The 14,623-nt window shown below is 39.4% G+C and overlaps 1 protein-coding gene across 1 annotated transcript in view; it reads left to right on the forward strand.

The window, feature by feature from the left end:
• The window catches only part of LOC124138956 (uncharacterized protein KIAA0513-like), a 95,406-nt gene that overhangs the window by 60,195 nt on the left and 20,588 nt on the right, over positions 1-14,623 (forward strand). The window contains exons 4-5 of the mRNA XM_046505881.2: positions 1,865-1,909; positions 10,189-10,333. Of these exons, the coding sequence (XP_046361837.1) occupies positions 1,865-1,909; positions 10,189-10,333 (190 nt within the window). The remainder of the gene's footprint in view (positions 1-1,864; positions 1,910-10,188; positions 10,334-14,623) is intronic.

Raw genomic sequence — 14,623 nt, forward strand, 5'->3', positions numbered from 1 at the left:
TCTGTGGTGTCTGTTGTTGGCATTTTTTGTCTGCCTGATTTTTTAACCACTGCTTTAAGCAATGATTTTTCAGTGAGAATTTTGTTTGTTATTTCTCCTGGTCTCTGCTACTTGAATTTAATGACATTCTCTTCAACATGAGCACCATCGCGACTTTTGTTGCCCTCAACATCATCAATGCCATAACCATGGGTGTACTCCCTAACATCATCAATACCATAACCATGGGTGTACTCCCCAACATCATCAATACCATAACCATGGGTGTACTCCCCAACATCATCAATACCATAACCATGGGTGTACTCCCCAACATCATCAGTGCCATAACCATGGGTGTACTCCCCAACATCATCAATGCCATAACCATGGGTGTACTGCCCAACATCATCAATGCCAGAACCATGGGTGTACTCCCCAACATCATCAATACCATAACCATGGATGTACTCCACAACATCATCAATACCATAACCATGGGTGTACTCCCCAACATCATCAATACCATAACCATGGGTGTACTCCCCAACATCATCAATACCATAACCATGGGTGTACTCCCAAACATCATCAATGCCATAACCATGGGTGTACTTCCTAACATCATCAATGCCATAACCATGGGTGTACTCCCTAACATCATCAATGCCATAACCATGGGTGTACTTCCCAACATCATCAATATCATAACCATGGGTGTACTTCCTAACATCATCAATACCATAACCATGGGTGTACTCCCAAACATCATCAATGCCATAACCATGGGTGTACTCCCTAACATCATCAATACCAGAACCATGGGTGTACTCCCCAACATCATCAATACCATAACCACGGGTGTACTCCCCAACATTAGCGGTGCCATAACCATGGGTGTACTCCTCAACATCATCAATGCCATAACCATGGGTGTACTCCCCAACATCATCAATACCATAACCATGGATGTACTCCCCAACATCATCAATGCCATAACCATGGATGTACTCCCCAACATCATCAATGCCAGAACCATGGGTGTACTCCCCAACATCATCAATACCATAACCATGGCTGTACTCCTCAACATCATCAGTGCCATAACCATGGGTGTACTCCCCAACATCATCAGTGCCATGACCATGGGTGTACTCCCCAACATCATCATCTGTTCATGGCAGACACTGATAAGATGCATTTTTCAACCTGACTCATGAAGATCCGGGTAGAGAATAGGTCTTCAGCAACCCATGCTTACCGTAAGAGGCGACTAATGGGGTTGGGTGGTCAGGCTCGCTGACTTGGTTGATGCATGTCATCGTGACCCAATTGCGTAGATTGGTGCTCATGAGGTCAATAACTGGATTGTCTGGCCCAGACTTGATTACCTACAAACCACCGTCATATAGGTGGAATATAGCTGAGTGCAGCATTAAACACCAAACAAACAAACAAACATTTTTCAACCAATCTCCATGCTCCACACTGATAACATACAATTTTCAACCAATGTCTTCTTGGCCCACAATGATACTTAGCATATGATTTTACATTCAAAACAGTTAATCTCATTGTGTGCAAGAGATCTACCATGTCGAAACTGAACAGTGACCTGTCTGTGCACCCTGCCAGAGTAGTAATCAGTAGATGTCTACACCAAGGACCTGACATGGGAAGATCAGGGCCTTCCTAATGACTTCATCCAACTGTCCAGTACTGTCTAGACTTGCTATATATGCCTGGCAATCCCACACCGGAACAAAAACGCTCTTTGATTATAATTGAATTTGAACATTATAAGCAGACAAAATGTGGGAAGTTGTGAAGGTAGAGAGTCAAACTTAAATTGATTATGTTAATAAACTTGTTTCTTTTATTTCAGCATGCACCCGGGAGACTGTGGTTTGCAAGATATGTCAATTCACAGGTAGGCTTCTAACTGAATGTCATGTGAAGATTGTGCACACTTCAGCTATCACATGGGGATAGAGTGTGTTTTGAGTAGGGATGTTATGCTCAAACTATTGATTCTTTGTGATTGCCTTGGCCTGATGTGACTGGTTCAATGGCAGTTAAAATACCAATAGTAAATGTGGCTACAGTGATAGTCTGGCCATATTGTCAAATCAATGTAATGACAGTTGTCATCCGTCAACTTCTAAGTAATGTCTATCAAACAATCCAGTGTAATGTAATTAAAGAGTAACAATAATCATAACTTCTGGCTAAAATTAGTATTTTAATATTCAATCTATTCAAATTCAAATTCAACATGAGATCAGGAACATATTTGGTACTCAAATTTGTATAAACTTCTTGCAGTTTGTAAGTTTGTAAATAGTTCCCTAATCCCTTTGACAATCTAAGAAACACAGTGCTGCACAAGAAGTCAATGAGATGGGGGTGATCAATCTTTAAACATATTCCATGAAAACTGCTGATGTCACCTCCATCCCAGCAACACTTTCTCAAAAAATGACAGTCGACTTGTTAATCTACATTGATAGGTTTTGATTTTTGTTTCTCGCCCATGAAGAGATCACCCCTTTAATAAACATACAGCTGTATTACTGATTGTGTAATACCAAAGTGTGTGCTTATGTATTGTGGGAACATAATTAAAAACTCCCAACATCGCTGGGCTTTTTCAATGACATTGTGTGTGGAGATGATAGATCGCTGAGAGGAGCTTATGCACACTCAATGGCCACCATCCCTGTTGCTAGGCTGATGTCACATGGCATTGTTTCACTCGTCAATCTTACAACAAAATTCCGTAAATTATGACATAGGGCATTGTGACGTGATTGTAAACATTGTGGTGCAGGGCCCCGATCCACAAGGTCATCGTAGCGCAGCAACAGTTGTAAGTCTATGTTAACTCTTTCAACACCAGTCAACCAGAAGCTTTTACTGCTGTGACACCGAGTTCCCAGAGACTCTTGTGTGACAGATCAAGTCTACATTTATGAAGCAAGTTATCTGCTTGTAAAACATCTTTATAATGCATTTACAACTTGATTCAGTTAGTTTCAGATAAAAAAAATGTAAGCAAACACATTCCAGATTAAGCACCAAGGGTGCGAAAATTTGACAATTTTCGACAAATATAAGATTTCATAATATCCGCTAACCTATTCCTTTTTAGTTTTATTATTCATGTATTCAGAAAAAATATTTTAAAAAGAATTTTAAATAGTATCGGTCATTACCAATTTCGTGATTAAACAGTGGCTGTCCGCTTAGTAACATGAAAATACCTCTGTTTTCGAAACAAGTATCATCAGAAAGCTTATGGCGTCATGACAGTATTGTATAACAGTAACCTCCCCTGGAGTCATTTCAAAGCTGTGACATGCGGTTTTATTGGATAGAAATTTAATTTAAATGATGCTTTCTTGCCAAAATCTGCTACAATGTTTGTGATTGGTCACATTTAAGCATATGACCTAAGCCAGCCAATCAAATTACAGCAATGGTATCATCCTCGTGTATGATAAATTTCAGATTTGACGAAAGGTTTGGGTTAAATTGTGTTGTTCTGATTGTTTTAAGCAGGAAATTGCGATCTATATTAAAAATATGGAACTTCTTGGATGTTTTGCTATAATTTACAAGCTGTGACAAAGATTTCTCATGCAAATATTTAGGTATTACATCATGTCTTAGCCTAAAAATTGAGGCGACTAAAGCCGAGGTGTCATTTGACTTACATTATCCGCGATCGCACGAAGAGACGGAAATAATACCTTAGATGTAAGTTTGACAACTTTTAGATATATTTTTGTTGATTACTTACTTATATTAATTACTTTATATAACATAGTTAAAATTTCCTTGAAACGTCCTTATTTTGCTCTTTGACATGTTCGATGTGAACCTGTTGTCGAAGCATGTTTCCGAGAATTATTTTCAATTACATTGTGAGAAATAGTGAATAAATTTTATATCTACAGTGTATCAATAAAATATGGTAAATTGAAATGAAATACGTATTTCAGACATTGTGAAATGTGATAGATTTAATAAATTAATGATATGGTAGGTTAATAAAATTATATAGTCATGTATTTTGACGTGTCTACGGCTTGGCCAGTGTACCGGTCTGCGGTGTCTGGGAACTCATAACGTCTTGGCCATTGGTCTTGTACCGGTCTGCGGTATTGAAAGAGTTAAAGTATAAGCGTTATTATGATAACTTTAGCGCTACGACAGTTATGTGGAATGGACCCATGAATTCTAAAGGTGGACCGTTGTATGGTATTAAATTAATAAGTATCAACTTTTGACGTGTTTGAAGTATTATTCTGTTAAACCTAATTGGAGTAAGCTGTGGATCATGTAGATGTCTGCCAATTCACACTTGACAGTGAAATTTAAGAAAAAATATAAACCGCAAATACTAAATAAAATTCTGTACTCTCTCCCATTATTCATGAGTTTTATAAAATTGTCAATACACAGGAGCTAGTTTAGTATTCTATATTTAAGGAACATCTGCTGGTGAGAATATTCGTAAAATAGTTTTTGTGATCAGGATTGAGTCAATGGATAGTTTGGGCAACTTAGATATCATAGAAACGGTCCCTCAAGGGTTGCAGACTATGACAAAGTTGATGCACTGCAGATTGGTGTGGGTATTGAGCTGATTGTAATGGACACAAATTGAGGTTCAATCTTCTGTTAGTGTAAAGTAGTAGCAATAGGATAATTACATGTATGTTGTTTGAGTGGTGAGTGACACTGATTTAGTTGGACCAGTTTGTTACTGATGTAAGAAAATAATGACTTTTATGCTTCTTTGAGGTAGAAAATCAGTTGGTTATAGCCGCATTATGTTGTAAAAATTTTTTTATTCACCTACGTCTAAGTGTTTTATAGTAAGGCAGTCAGGGCTTTTGTGTTAATTCATTATGACCATTACTATGTAATGTTCATTTTCTACTGTATTTTTTAGAAATAAATGACGAGTTTTTCATACAATAAAACACTGCAGGGAGAATTCAGTGTTTTATTGTACGATAAACAACGACCACAAGCCATTTATTTCTTTTGTGAGATATCAGCATTATGTACACCTTTAAGGATGTTGATAAAATGTACAAGCTTCAACGATATTTACCCAGATTTTAATAATAATGACTCCTTAAATAGAATTCGACCTAATAAATGTCAGACAAGTCCATTTTATGAACAGGGGGTGAAGTTTGTTATATCCTGCATATTCTCACAATCCTCACATTGATTATCTGTACCTTTTCTCCAAATACTGATTGTCATATCTCTCCCATTTTTCGATGCGATCATTCGGCCACTGAGTTTATCTGCGTAGCCCAGCTACATCTATGGGGAACAACTTACTAGACACTTCCATCTAAAAAATGACGTCGTCCAATATATGACGTCATCAAGTTATGAGCGCATATTCAAATCTCCAGAAATGACGTCATGATAGGACATTCTTTGCAATTTATCTCGTAGCCATCTTATATAAGACAATAATTAGAGCTCTCTTCCTCAAGTTTCTAAAACTCTGTTAGCAGTCAACTCAATCCTAGCAAATGATGACACGATAAGCTTTGTGACGATGCTGAATCAGCCAGGAGACCACTATGACAAAGTTCTCCTTTCACTCTTGGAAAGTCTGCCAATACCAGTAGTTGCACCAGTAGTGCATCCATATGCTTCTCTGAACCCCTTCACAGTGAATGAGTGTAGTATTGAATCTCTTGCCAATAGTTGATGAAGTGATGAGCCGTGGAGGCAGTGTAGTAGGAACAGAGGATCTGTGGAAGGTGTACTGTGTCAGGGCCGCTCGGCACTGCCTTCCTGCAGTCAGCATGTCGCTAGACAGCAAGTGCCAGTTCCAGGATGTCTAGTATTAAGTACCCAACATCGATGACAGTACCTTGATTAAAGTCCCCTTGAATTCTGTAGAGTAACTCTCCATTCCTTAAAAACAATGGAGCTTAGGCCCATTAGTTTTAAGGAATGGAGAGTTACAAGGATATTCCCCTACTTAAAAGACATCCCTACTTTTATACTTTAACAAAACATTCACTTGTGCAAAATATTTGAAAAATAAACCAGAACTCTTTGTAGACTGTATTTTTGCTGTGTGAGTCGCCCTTGCATGATGCACAAGCAGTACATTCTCTGCCGCTGTTGCACGTGCACCAAGCTCCGTCGCGAACTGACATTTACAATTGATGGTACACGGCTCTTCATAATTTCGTTGGGTCTTAAGCTAGTATTATGTTAATCTCTTGCATGTTGTAAATACATGCTGACAGGGATGTAAGCAAATGTAGAGCCCTGAACAAGGACAAATATATGTTTACCTGAATATTTTTCAAGTCAAAAGTTTACCTAATTGCTTTAAATATGAATATTGTTATAAGTATCCTGCTGTGTACATGTTTCTTTTAGCTTTTAATATCAAACAATGCAGGTTCGAACCCTGCTGGCGACACATATTTTCGAACAAACTTTGAAATCATTCACTTGTCTATATATAAAAGAATAGTTCCGTCTATACCAAGCGTAAATTAATTGTAATGTTTGTTCAAGATAATGTATAACTGACAAACAGCTGTCCTTTCATGAAAAATAATGGAGTGTTTAAACAATAGAGTGACGTCACAGATGTGTTTTAAGCTTTGGTGAAACATCTAGGATTCAAGTTCCTATCTGGTGGTCATACTGGCTGGAGGGATAGTACAGTGACAACCAAGGAAGGCAAACTCTCACTTGAATCACTTGTTCTCTATGCAGCCATGTTTGCATGAGTTGAAGACATAGGAGGCTGAGTGGCCCAGCACAGCAGACTTAATCATACCTCCGTGTCAGAAGGATGAGATAAAATACTATGTATCCCGCCTTGGAGGGAAATAAATTTCTCAGCGGGAGAATAAATCCCTTATACCCTAACATGAAGAAAACAGGCTGCACGTGTATTTCTCAGCAGCAGCATCAATCCCATATACCCCACCTCCAGCTCATGGTATAAAACCTAACACGGGATGCATAAAACCCCAAGTACCCTTCGTGATCCAGCTACATGTTATAGTGTAGATATGTGCCTCTTTGTTGTACAAGCCCCAGCCTGGTCAGGGCTTTGAATTCCAGTTCAGCCCAAACTATGAGACTTGGATACTAAGCACCATTCCTTCAAATATCTATGACCTGCATCACTTTTGGCTTCCCTAGTAGGATGCTGTGATACAGCAACACTAACTGGCAGAATTTCTGCAATGTAATATGTTGAGAATATGTCAATGTGATAAATAGCTTGTGATTGGTGTTAGTAATGCAGTATTTGTGAACAGATTGGGAATGCGTTTTCTACAACGTGATGAATGCTTCAGGGCAATTGGCATGCTGGTGGAATTCAGTGAGAGGAGGCAATGTCAGGTCTGATCAGTAAAAACCAGAAAACCAGATTCTCTGTAGGTGTATTGCCCTGTCAGCAATATCACACAGCAGAATCACTGCCTCATGCAAGGGTGCTTGTGTACCATGCCATAGTGTTGTCTCAGTATGATGTGTATCATCAAGTCAATCCACAGTGTGTTATGTTCTTTTCCACTCTGAAACAAGTGTGATCCCCGGGCTTTTTATTCTGTACTGGTCCTGCAGGGCAAGTAGATGGTATTTTGTACTGGTCCTGCAGGGCAAGTAGATGGTATTTTGGACTTGTCCTGCAGGGCAAGTAGATGGTATTTTGTACTGGTCCTGCAGGGCAAGTAGATGGTATTTTGTACTGGTCCTGCAGGGCAAGTAGATGGTATTTTGTACTGGTCCTGCAGGGCAAGTAGATGGTATTTTGTACTGGTCCTGCAGGGCAAGTAGATGGTATTTTGGACTGGTCCTGCAGGGCAAGTAGATGGTATTTTGTACTGGTCCTGCAGGGCAAGTAGATGGTATTTTGTACTAGTCCTGCAGGGCAAGTAGATGGTATTTTGTACTGGTCCTGCAGGGCAAGTAGATGGTATTTTGTACTAGTCCTGCAGGGCAAGTAGATGGTATTTTGTACTGGTCCTGCAGGGCAAGTAGATGGTATTTTGTACTGGTCCTGCAGGGCAAGTAGATGGTATTTTGTACTGGTCCTGCAGGGCAAGTAGATGGTATTTTGTACTGGTCCTGCAGGGCAAGTAGATGGTATTTTGTACTGGTCCTGCAGGGCAAGTAGATGTATTTTGGACTTGTCCTGCAGGGCAAGTAGATGGTATTTTGGACTTGTCCTGCAGGGCAAGTAGATGGTATTTTGTACTGGTCCTGCAGGGCAAGTAGATGGTATTTTGGACTTGTCCTGCAGGGCAAGTAGATGGTATTTTGTACTGGTCCTGCAGGGCAAGTAGATGGTATTTTGTACTGGTCCTGCAGGGCAAGTAGATGGTATTTTGGACTTGTCCTGCAGGGCAAGTAGATGGTATTTTGTACTGGTCCTGCAGGGCAAGTAGATGGTATTTTGTACTGGTCTTGCAGGGCAAGTAGATGGTATTTTGGACTGGTCCTGCAGTATTTTCACTTGTCCTTCTACATTTCATGTTTATGTTTATGTTCTCAGTTTTAATTACGTTTTCTTTCTGTAACTGAAGTTTCTTAAATTGAAAAATCACAAATATATTCATTAATTTTACATATTGTGCTGAAGTTAAAGCATAACTTGTTCATATTCACAGCTATTAAAGTGTTTCCTACTCTTCCTTGGAAATGTTGATGTTTCCTTTCTGAAGCTATTAGTAACTGTTCCTTTCTTTAGTTATTTCTTAAACAAATCACAAGTCCAGACTTTGAATCTGATAGTTGGTGATATTTCCGACAGACAATACGAAATAGTTACTGTTACTGCAATCCACATTCATTAACCATGCGTCTTACAGTCATTGTTTTAAATACGAATTCCTTTTTTCGAACTGTTCTATAATGAAAACTTTTTTTCTCTCATCAAACACTACTGTCCTCAATTAAAAACCCATACATCAACCATTGGCCTCACAAAAGCATTCACTTTCGCTTTGACATTACTGTGAGCACTTAACACTGGAAATACCATGTCAAAAAACCTGTACTGAAGTACACCATTTAATCTTGTAATTACACTGTCTGGTTATAAAAGGTGTTCATTGTATATGTGGACTTATGTTTCTATTCTAATTTATTTACTTTGTTCAAAATTTCATTCAACAGTCGGCGAAATTGTGTGTGAAGTGATAGGTATAGATCACTCAATGCGATTATTTACAGCAACCATGGTCAGATAACCACTATTGATGCCTTGAGATGAATTTTAATTGACAGTGAATGGCTACATATATCCTAAATGCCATACTTTGACTTGTTAAAAGTCATATTGGTTGTTGTTTGACTATTATATGTCAACATATAGTTTTCCAGATTGCGAGCGCCTCAATGGTGACTGGTCAAATTGTTCCATATGTAAAAAATGTCCAGTAATAGCAATCAGCTGTACCAAAGTGCTACATGTATGGTTATTTGTTATTTTAAATATATATAGTAGAAGCTGCAACTAAAATAATACAATATTGGAAAATATTATTCCTGTTAAGATAATAGTTTCAGATACAATTCATCCAATCAATACATCAAAATTCTTTTAAGTTATATTATTGGGTGATTCAAAGATAGATTGCAAGAAAAAATGTTTACAGCTGAAGATATACGATGTTATTGTTTTCTGCACATAAAACGAGAACACACACCCCACCCCCCACCCCCCACTGAATACTGAGGTGTGCACATTATCCTCAAGAAAATACGGTAAATAGAATTACCTCCCTTTAAAAACATGTTTTGATACCTGCTGCGCAAACAACTTTCACGTAAGTGTGCCGTCTATTTCTGAAATGAGAGACATGTATTTCATGGTTATTGCTATAAAACGTGTGAGAGGTGAAAACGTAGTTGAAACTCAAAATTATCTTGCATGTTTTATTGAAACCAATAAGAGATGAATTGATACATTTGAAATATGTGCTCGCCCGGTAGGACAAGCGTTTCTTCACTTCTGAATATATGTGTGTCTGGTATAAAACATTCCTAAAAATAAAATGGAATGTGTTGATGAAATATTACTTAACTAGAATAAGTAGGGAAACCTCTGTACCAAAACAGAGAACACATCTGTGAAGAAATTGATGAACTTGTATTTTATTTATTTCTTCACGTTCCAATCTGTTCCAGAGAGTCCACAACAAGAAGGTTGATGAGCAGATATTCTTCCGGATGGTTCAGTTCTTTGCGGTGTGCCTGTTTGAGTGCAACGAAGCGGAAGACTTTTCACCAGCAAAAACACTGATGAACATGTGCTTCACATTCTTTCATGAGAGTAAGTAAAGACTGATGAACGTGTGCTTTCTTTCACCACAGTAAGTAAACACTGATGAACGTGTGCTTTCTTCCACCACAGTAAGTAAACACTGATGAACATATGCTTCACATACAAAACACTGTACATTTCTAGAGTGGCGGTTTTCTTGATGTACAAGATTGGCTATTATTCTTTTTCAGATTTGAATCACTCAGAATTACTTATAACTGGAAGCACTTAATGTAAGAACTTCAAATTGATATACATGTGTATATAGAACATAAGAACTTTACAGATGTTGAAAGTGAGAGATGTCATATTAAAACAGACTGGATTTAATTTTGATTTGACCAACTGGTTATTTGATTTCATATTTACAAGAAGATTTTGCTGCAGTTAACTAAACAGAAGAACAGATTCAGTTACGTAAGGTTCAGCCTATGGCAGTAAGTCACTGTGAAGTATGGCGTAACCTAGATGCCGCTATTCATAACGAGTGTAGGCGTGGCACCCATGACCCCTCTGGAGCTGAGAGAGAGTCTGGAGCTGATGCTCACATATTAGGTGTAATTTACAAATATTAACTGCCTGTAATTTATTTGACCCCCCAATCTTGCATTATATGTTGAAGATACTGAAACAGTTGTATTACGTTTATTGAAAGCTTGAATGTATTCCAAGTCCTTTGAGCACCCCAGCGCCATAACGAGTGCCTTCACATCTGTCCATCCATTAAGTACTCTTTGTATGTGTCCCCATGGAGTGGTAGATATCTTGTGGTTGTGGACAGACCCTCACACTGCATGATTGCACTGACATTTCAGCCGATACAGAGGATGGATGGTGACTGTTGTTGTGCAGTTGGCGGCCTTGGCAGCAGTTCACATTTGCCCACACATATTTCAGTCAGGAATTATAATGGCATTTTATTTTTTGTAGGACGTTGATCATGGATAAATGGTTTGTCCTTGTGGTGCTAATCAGATTACTCTGGCAAATAGGCGTTGGACCAAAAGATGATAAATTGTCAAATACAAAAACTGTTATAGATAGATGCCATAGATGACACCCCTCCCATTCAGCAGGTAAAAAAATCAGGTGTTAAAAAATTGAAGTTAGAATGATGTTTCCTGTGTTCTGTAGTCCACTGGTGTAATAGAATAATTTACATTATATATGACATGCATAGAAATAGGAAAGCATATTTCAGGATGTGCATGAGCCTGGTCATTTAAAATGTTGTGGATTATTCATACAGATAAGTACCACATAGCAGGGTTATTGGAATGAATGTAAGTGAATTATAAATGCAAAGTGTGTGATCTGTAACAAGTTATTAAGCAGTCCCATATAAATTGGGATGCTTTAAGGTTTTGCCTGAATTTGTCGGCCATCACAATTCTTTATTTTATAAACCATGTGATGCTTGGACATCTCTGGGGTATCATATCATGTGTAACTCCTTGATAGCCATGTCATTGGTCAAGGTCATCCTCAGGGTCAAAGCCTTAAAATATGTTTCTTAAAGTGATAACTGGATAACTCATAACTCACTTACTGTCCATGGAATTCTTTGATGTCATTCAAGTCAGAAATGATTTAAACATTCAGTACAAATGCCTTTAGATTCCACATATGTTCCCTGAGGCAAGGTACTTAACCTGGTGTGAGGTTGTAGGCAGGCATCTCACCAAACTGAAGGTCATGACACTGGACATGCTTGATGGTATACAATGAATTTGGACTTGCAGGACTTCTAGATATGGTGGTGTGGAGGACTGCTTCTGTGTTTACCAGTACTTGCAGGACTTCTAGATATGGTGGTGTGGAGGACTGCTTCTGTGTTTACCAGTACTTGCAGGACTGCTAGATATGGTGGTGTGGAGGACTGCTTCTGTGTTTACCAGCACTTGCAGGACTTCTAGATATGGTGGCAGAGAGGACTGCTTCTGTGTTTACCAGCACTTGCAGGACTTCTAGATATGATGGTGGGGAGGACTGCTGCTGTGTTTACCAGTACTTGCAGGACTTCTAGATATGGTGGTGGGGAGGACTGCTTCTGTGTTTACCAGTATACTTGGACTCGGTGGTACTGCGGCATTCATCGTATTGCGGCATTTGTGATTTCCGATAGTTCACACGGGACACGCCTCCCAGCTTCTGTCTATTAATGCAAATCAGTAACCAGGAAGTGCTCACTTCGTAAACAATTTCAATTTCCTCAGTATGTTCCGTCTGCTGTAAGTAAGGAGTTATTAATGCGTTGATACTTACTTCTGGCATCATTTTCAATATTGCCTTACCCCCCATCTATCAATGGCCAACAATATAACCCGCAGTTCCCCAAGTAAACTTTCTCTATTGACCTGAACTAGATCATCTGCATATTCATGGCGACTAATTAGGTAACGGAAGTTATGTAGTCCGCAATTTTTTCCCGCTCTGTGCCCAGAATCTATTGGGAGATCATAAGGGCCATAATGCCAAACTTAGAAATACGTTCTTCACTAGTAGCCAAAAGATAAATACATACTTTTGGCATACTAGGAGTGCTTTTTATATATTTATTGTTGACTTTTAACATTTTTCCATTTTGTGACAAATTACTGTCATCCAATTTTTTTATAAACAATCTTAGAATATCATTTCTGATATTTTGTTGTTGACTTATAAAAATATTTTTCTCTTACTTTTCGGTAAATATGCATTGAATACCTATTGCTGATAACACATTTAGAATTTTACTTGTGCTGTCTTTGCACTTGTCTGGACAAATCACTGATGTCTGGCATGATCATACCAAGTGGTTGGTAGAATTATGTCCTCTTTTTGTCCAATTCGGACCTCCATACACAACTTTTCTCTGTACTGCGATACGATGGAGTTCTCTCCCTTGTCAAACAGAGCGCGAGGCCCGGCTTTTACTCGGAGCTACTAATGTAAATAATGAACTTTTATCAGTAAAATATGCATGTTTGATAAAATAAATGATATCTGATATAGAGAACACAAATAATCATAAAGGTTAGTGAGTGCATTTTGTTCCGTTTAGCGTACATGACAAGTACCGCGATACCCCGAGGCTGCAGGCTACGTGCAGGACTTCTAGATATGGTGGTGAGGAGGACTGCTTCTGTGTTTACCAGCACTTGCAGGACTTCTAGATATGGTGGTGAGGAGGACTGCTTCTGTGTTTACCAGCACTTGCAGGACTTCTAGATATGGTGGTGAGGAGGACTGCTTCTGTGTTTACCAGCACTTGCAGGACTTCTAGATATGGTGGTGAGGAGGACTGCTTCTGTGTTTACCAGCACTTGCAGGACTTCTAGATATGGTGGTGAGGAGGACTGCTTCTGTGTTTACCAGTACTTGCAGGACTTCTAGATATGGTGGTGGGGAGGACTGCTTCTGTGTTTACCAGCACTTGCAGGACTTCTAGATATGGTGGTGGGGAGGACTGCTTCTGTGTTTACCAGTACTTGCAGGACTTCTAGATATGGTGGTGAGGAGGACTGCTTCTGTGTTTACCAGCACTTGCAGGACTTCTAGATATGGTGGCAGAGAGGACTGCTTCTGTGTTTACCAGCACTTGCAGGACTTCTAGATATGGTGGTGAGGAGGACTGCTTCTGTGTTTACCAGCACTTGCAGGACTTCTAGATATGGTGGTGTGGAAGACTGCTTCTGTGTTTACCAGCACTTGCAGGACTTCTAGATATGGTGGTGGGGAGGACTGCTTCTGTGTTTACCAGCACTTGCAGGACTTCTAGATATGGTGGTGAGGAGGACTGCTTCTGTGTTTACCAGTACTTGCAGGACTTCTAGATATGGTGGTGAGGAGGACTGCTTCTGTGTTTACCAGCACTTGCAGGACTTCTAGATATGGTGGTGAGGAGGACTGCTTCTGTGTTTACCAGTACTTGCAGGACTTCTAGATATGGTGGTGGGGAGGACTGCTTCTGTGTTTACCAGCACTTGCAGGACTTCTAGATATGGTGGTGGGGAGGACTGCTTCTGTGTTTACCAGCACTTGCAGGACTTCTAGATATGGTGGTGAGGAGGACTGCTTCTGTGTTTACCAGCACTTGCAGGACTTCTAGATATGGTGGTGAGGAGGACTGCTTCTGTGTTTACCAGTACTTGCAGGACTTCTAGATATGGTGGTGAGGAGGACTGCTTCTGTGTTTACCAGCACTTGCAGGACTTCTAGATATGGTGGTGAGGAGGACTGCTTCTGTGTTTACCAGTACTTGCAGGACTTCTAGATATGGTGGTGAGGAGGACTGCTTCTGTGTTTACCAGCACTTGC

This window comes from Haliotis rufescens, unplaced genomic scaffold (genome assembly GCF_023055435.1).
Source record: "Haliotis rufescens isolate VD_foot unplaced genomic scaffold, xgHalRufe1.0.p SCAF_19, whole genome shotgun sequence".
Lineage (NCBI taxonomy): Eukaryota > Metazoa > Mollusca > Gastropoda > Lepetellida > Haliotidae > Haliotis > Haliotis rufescens.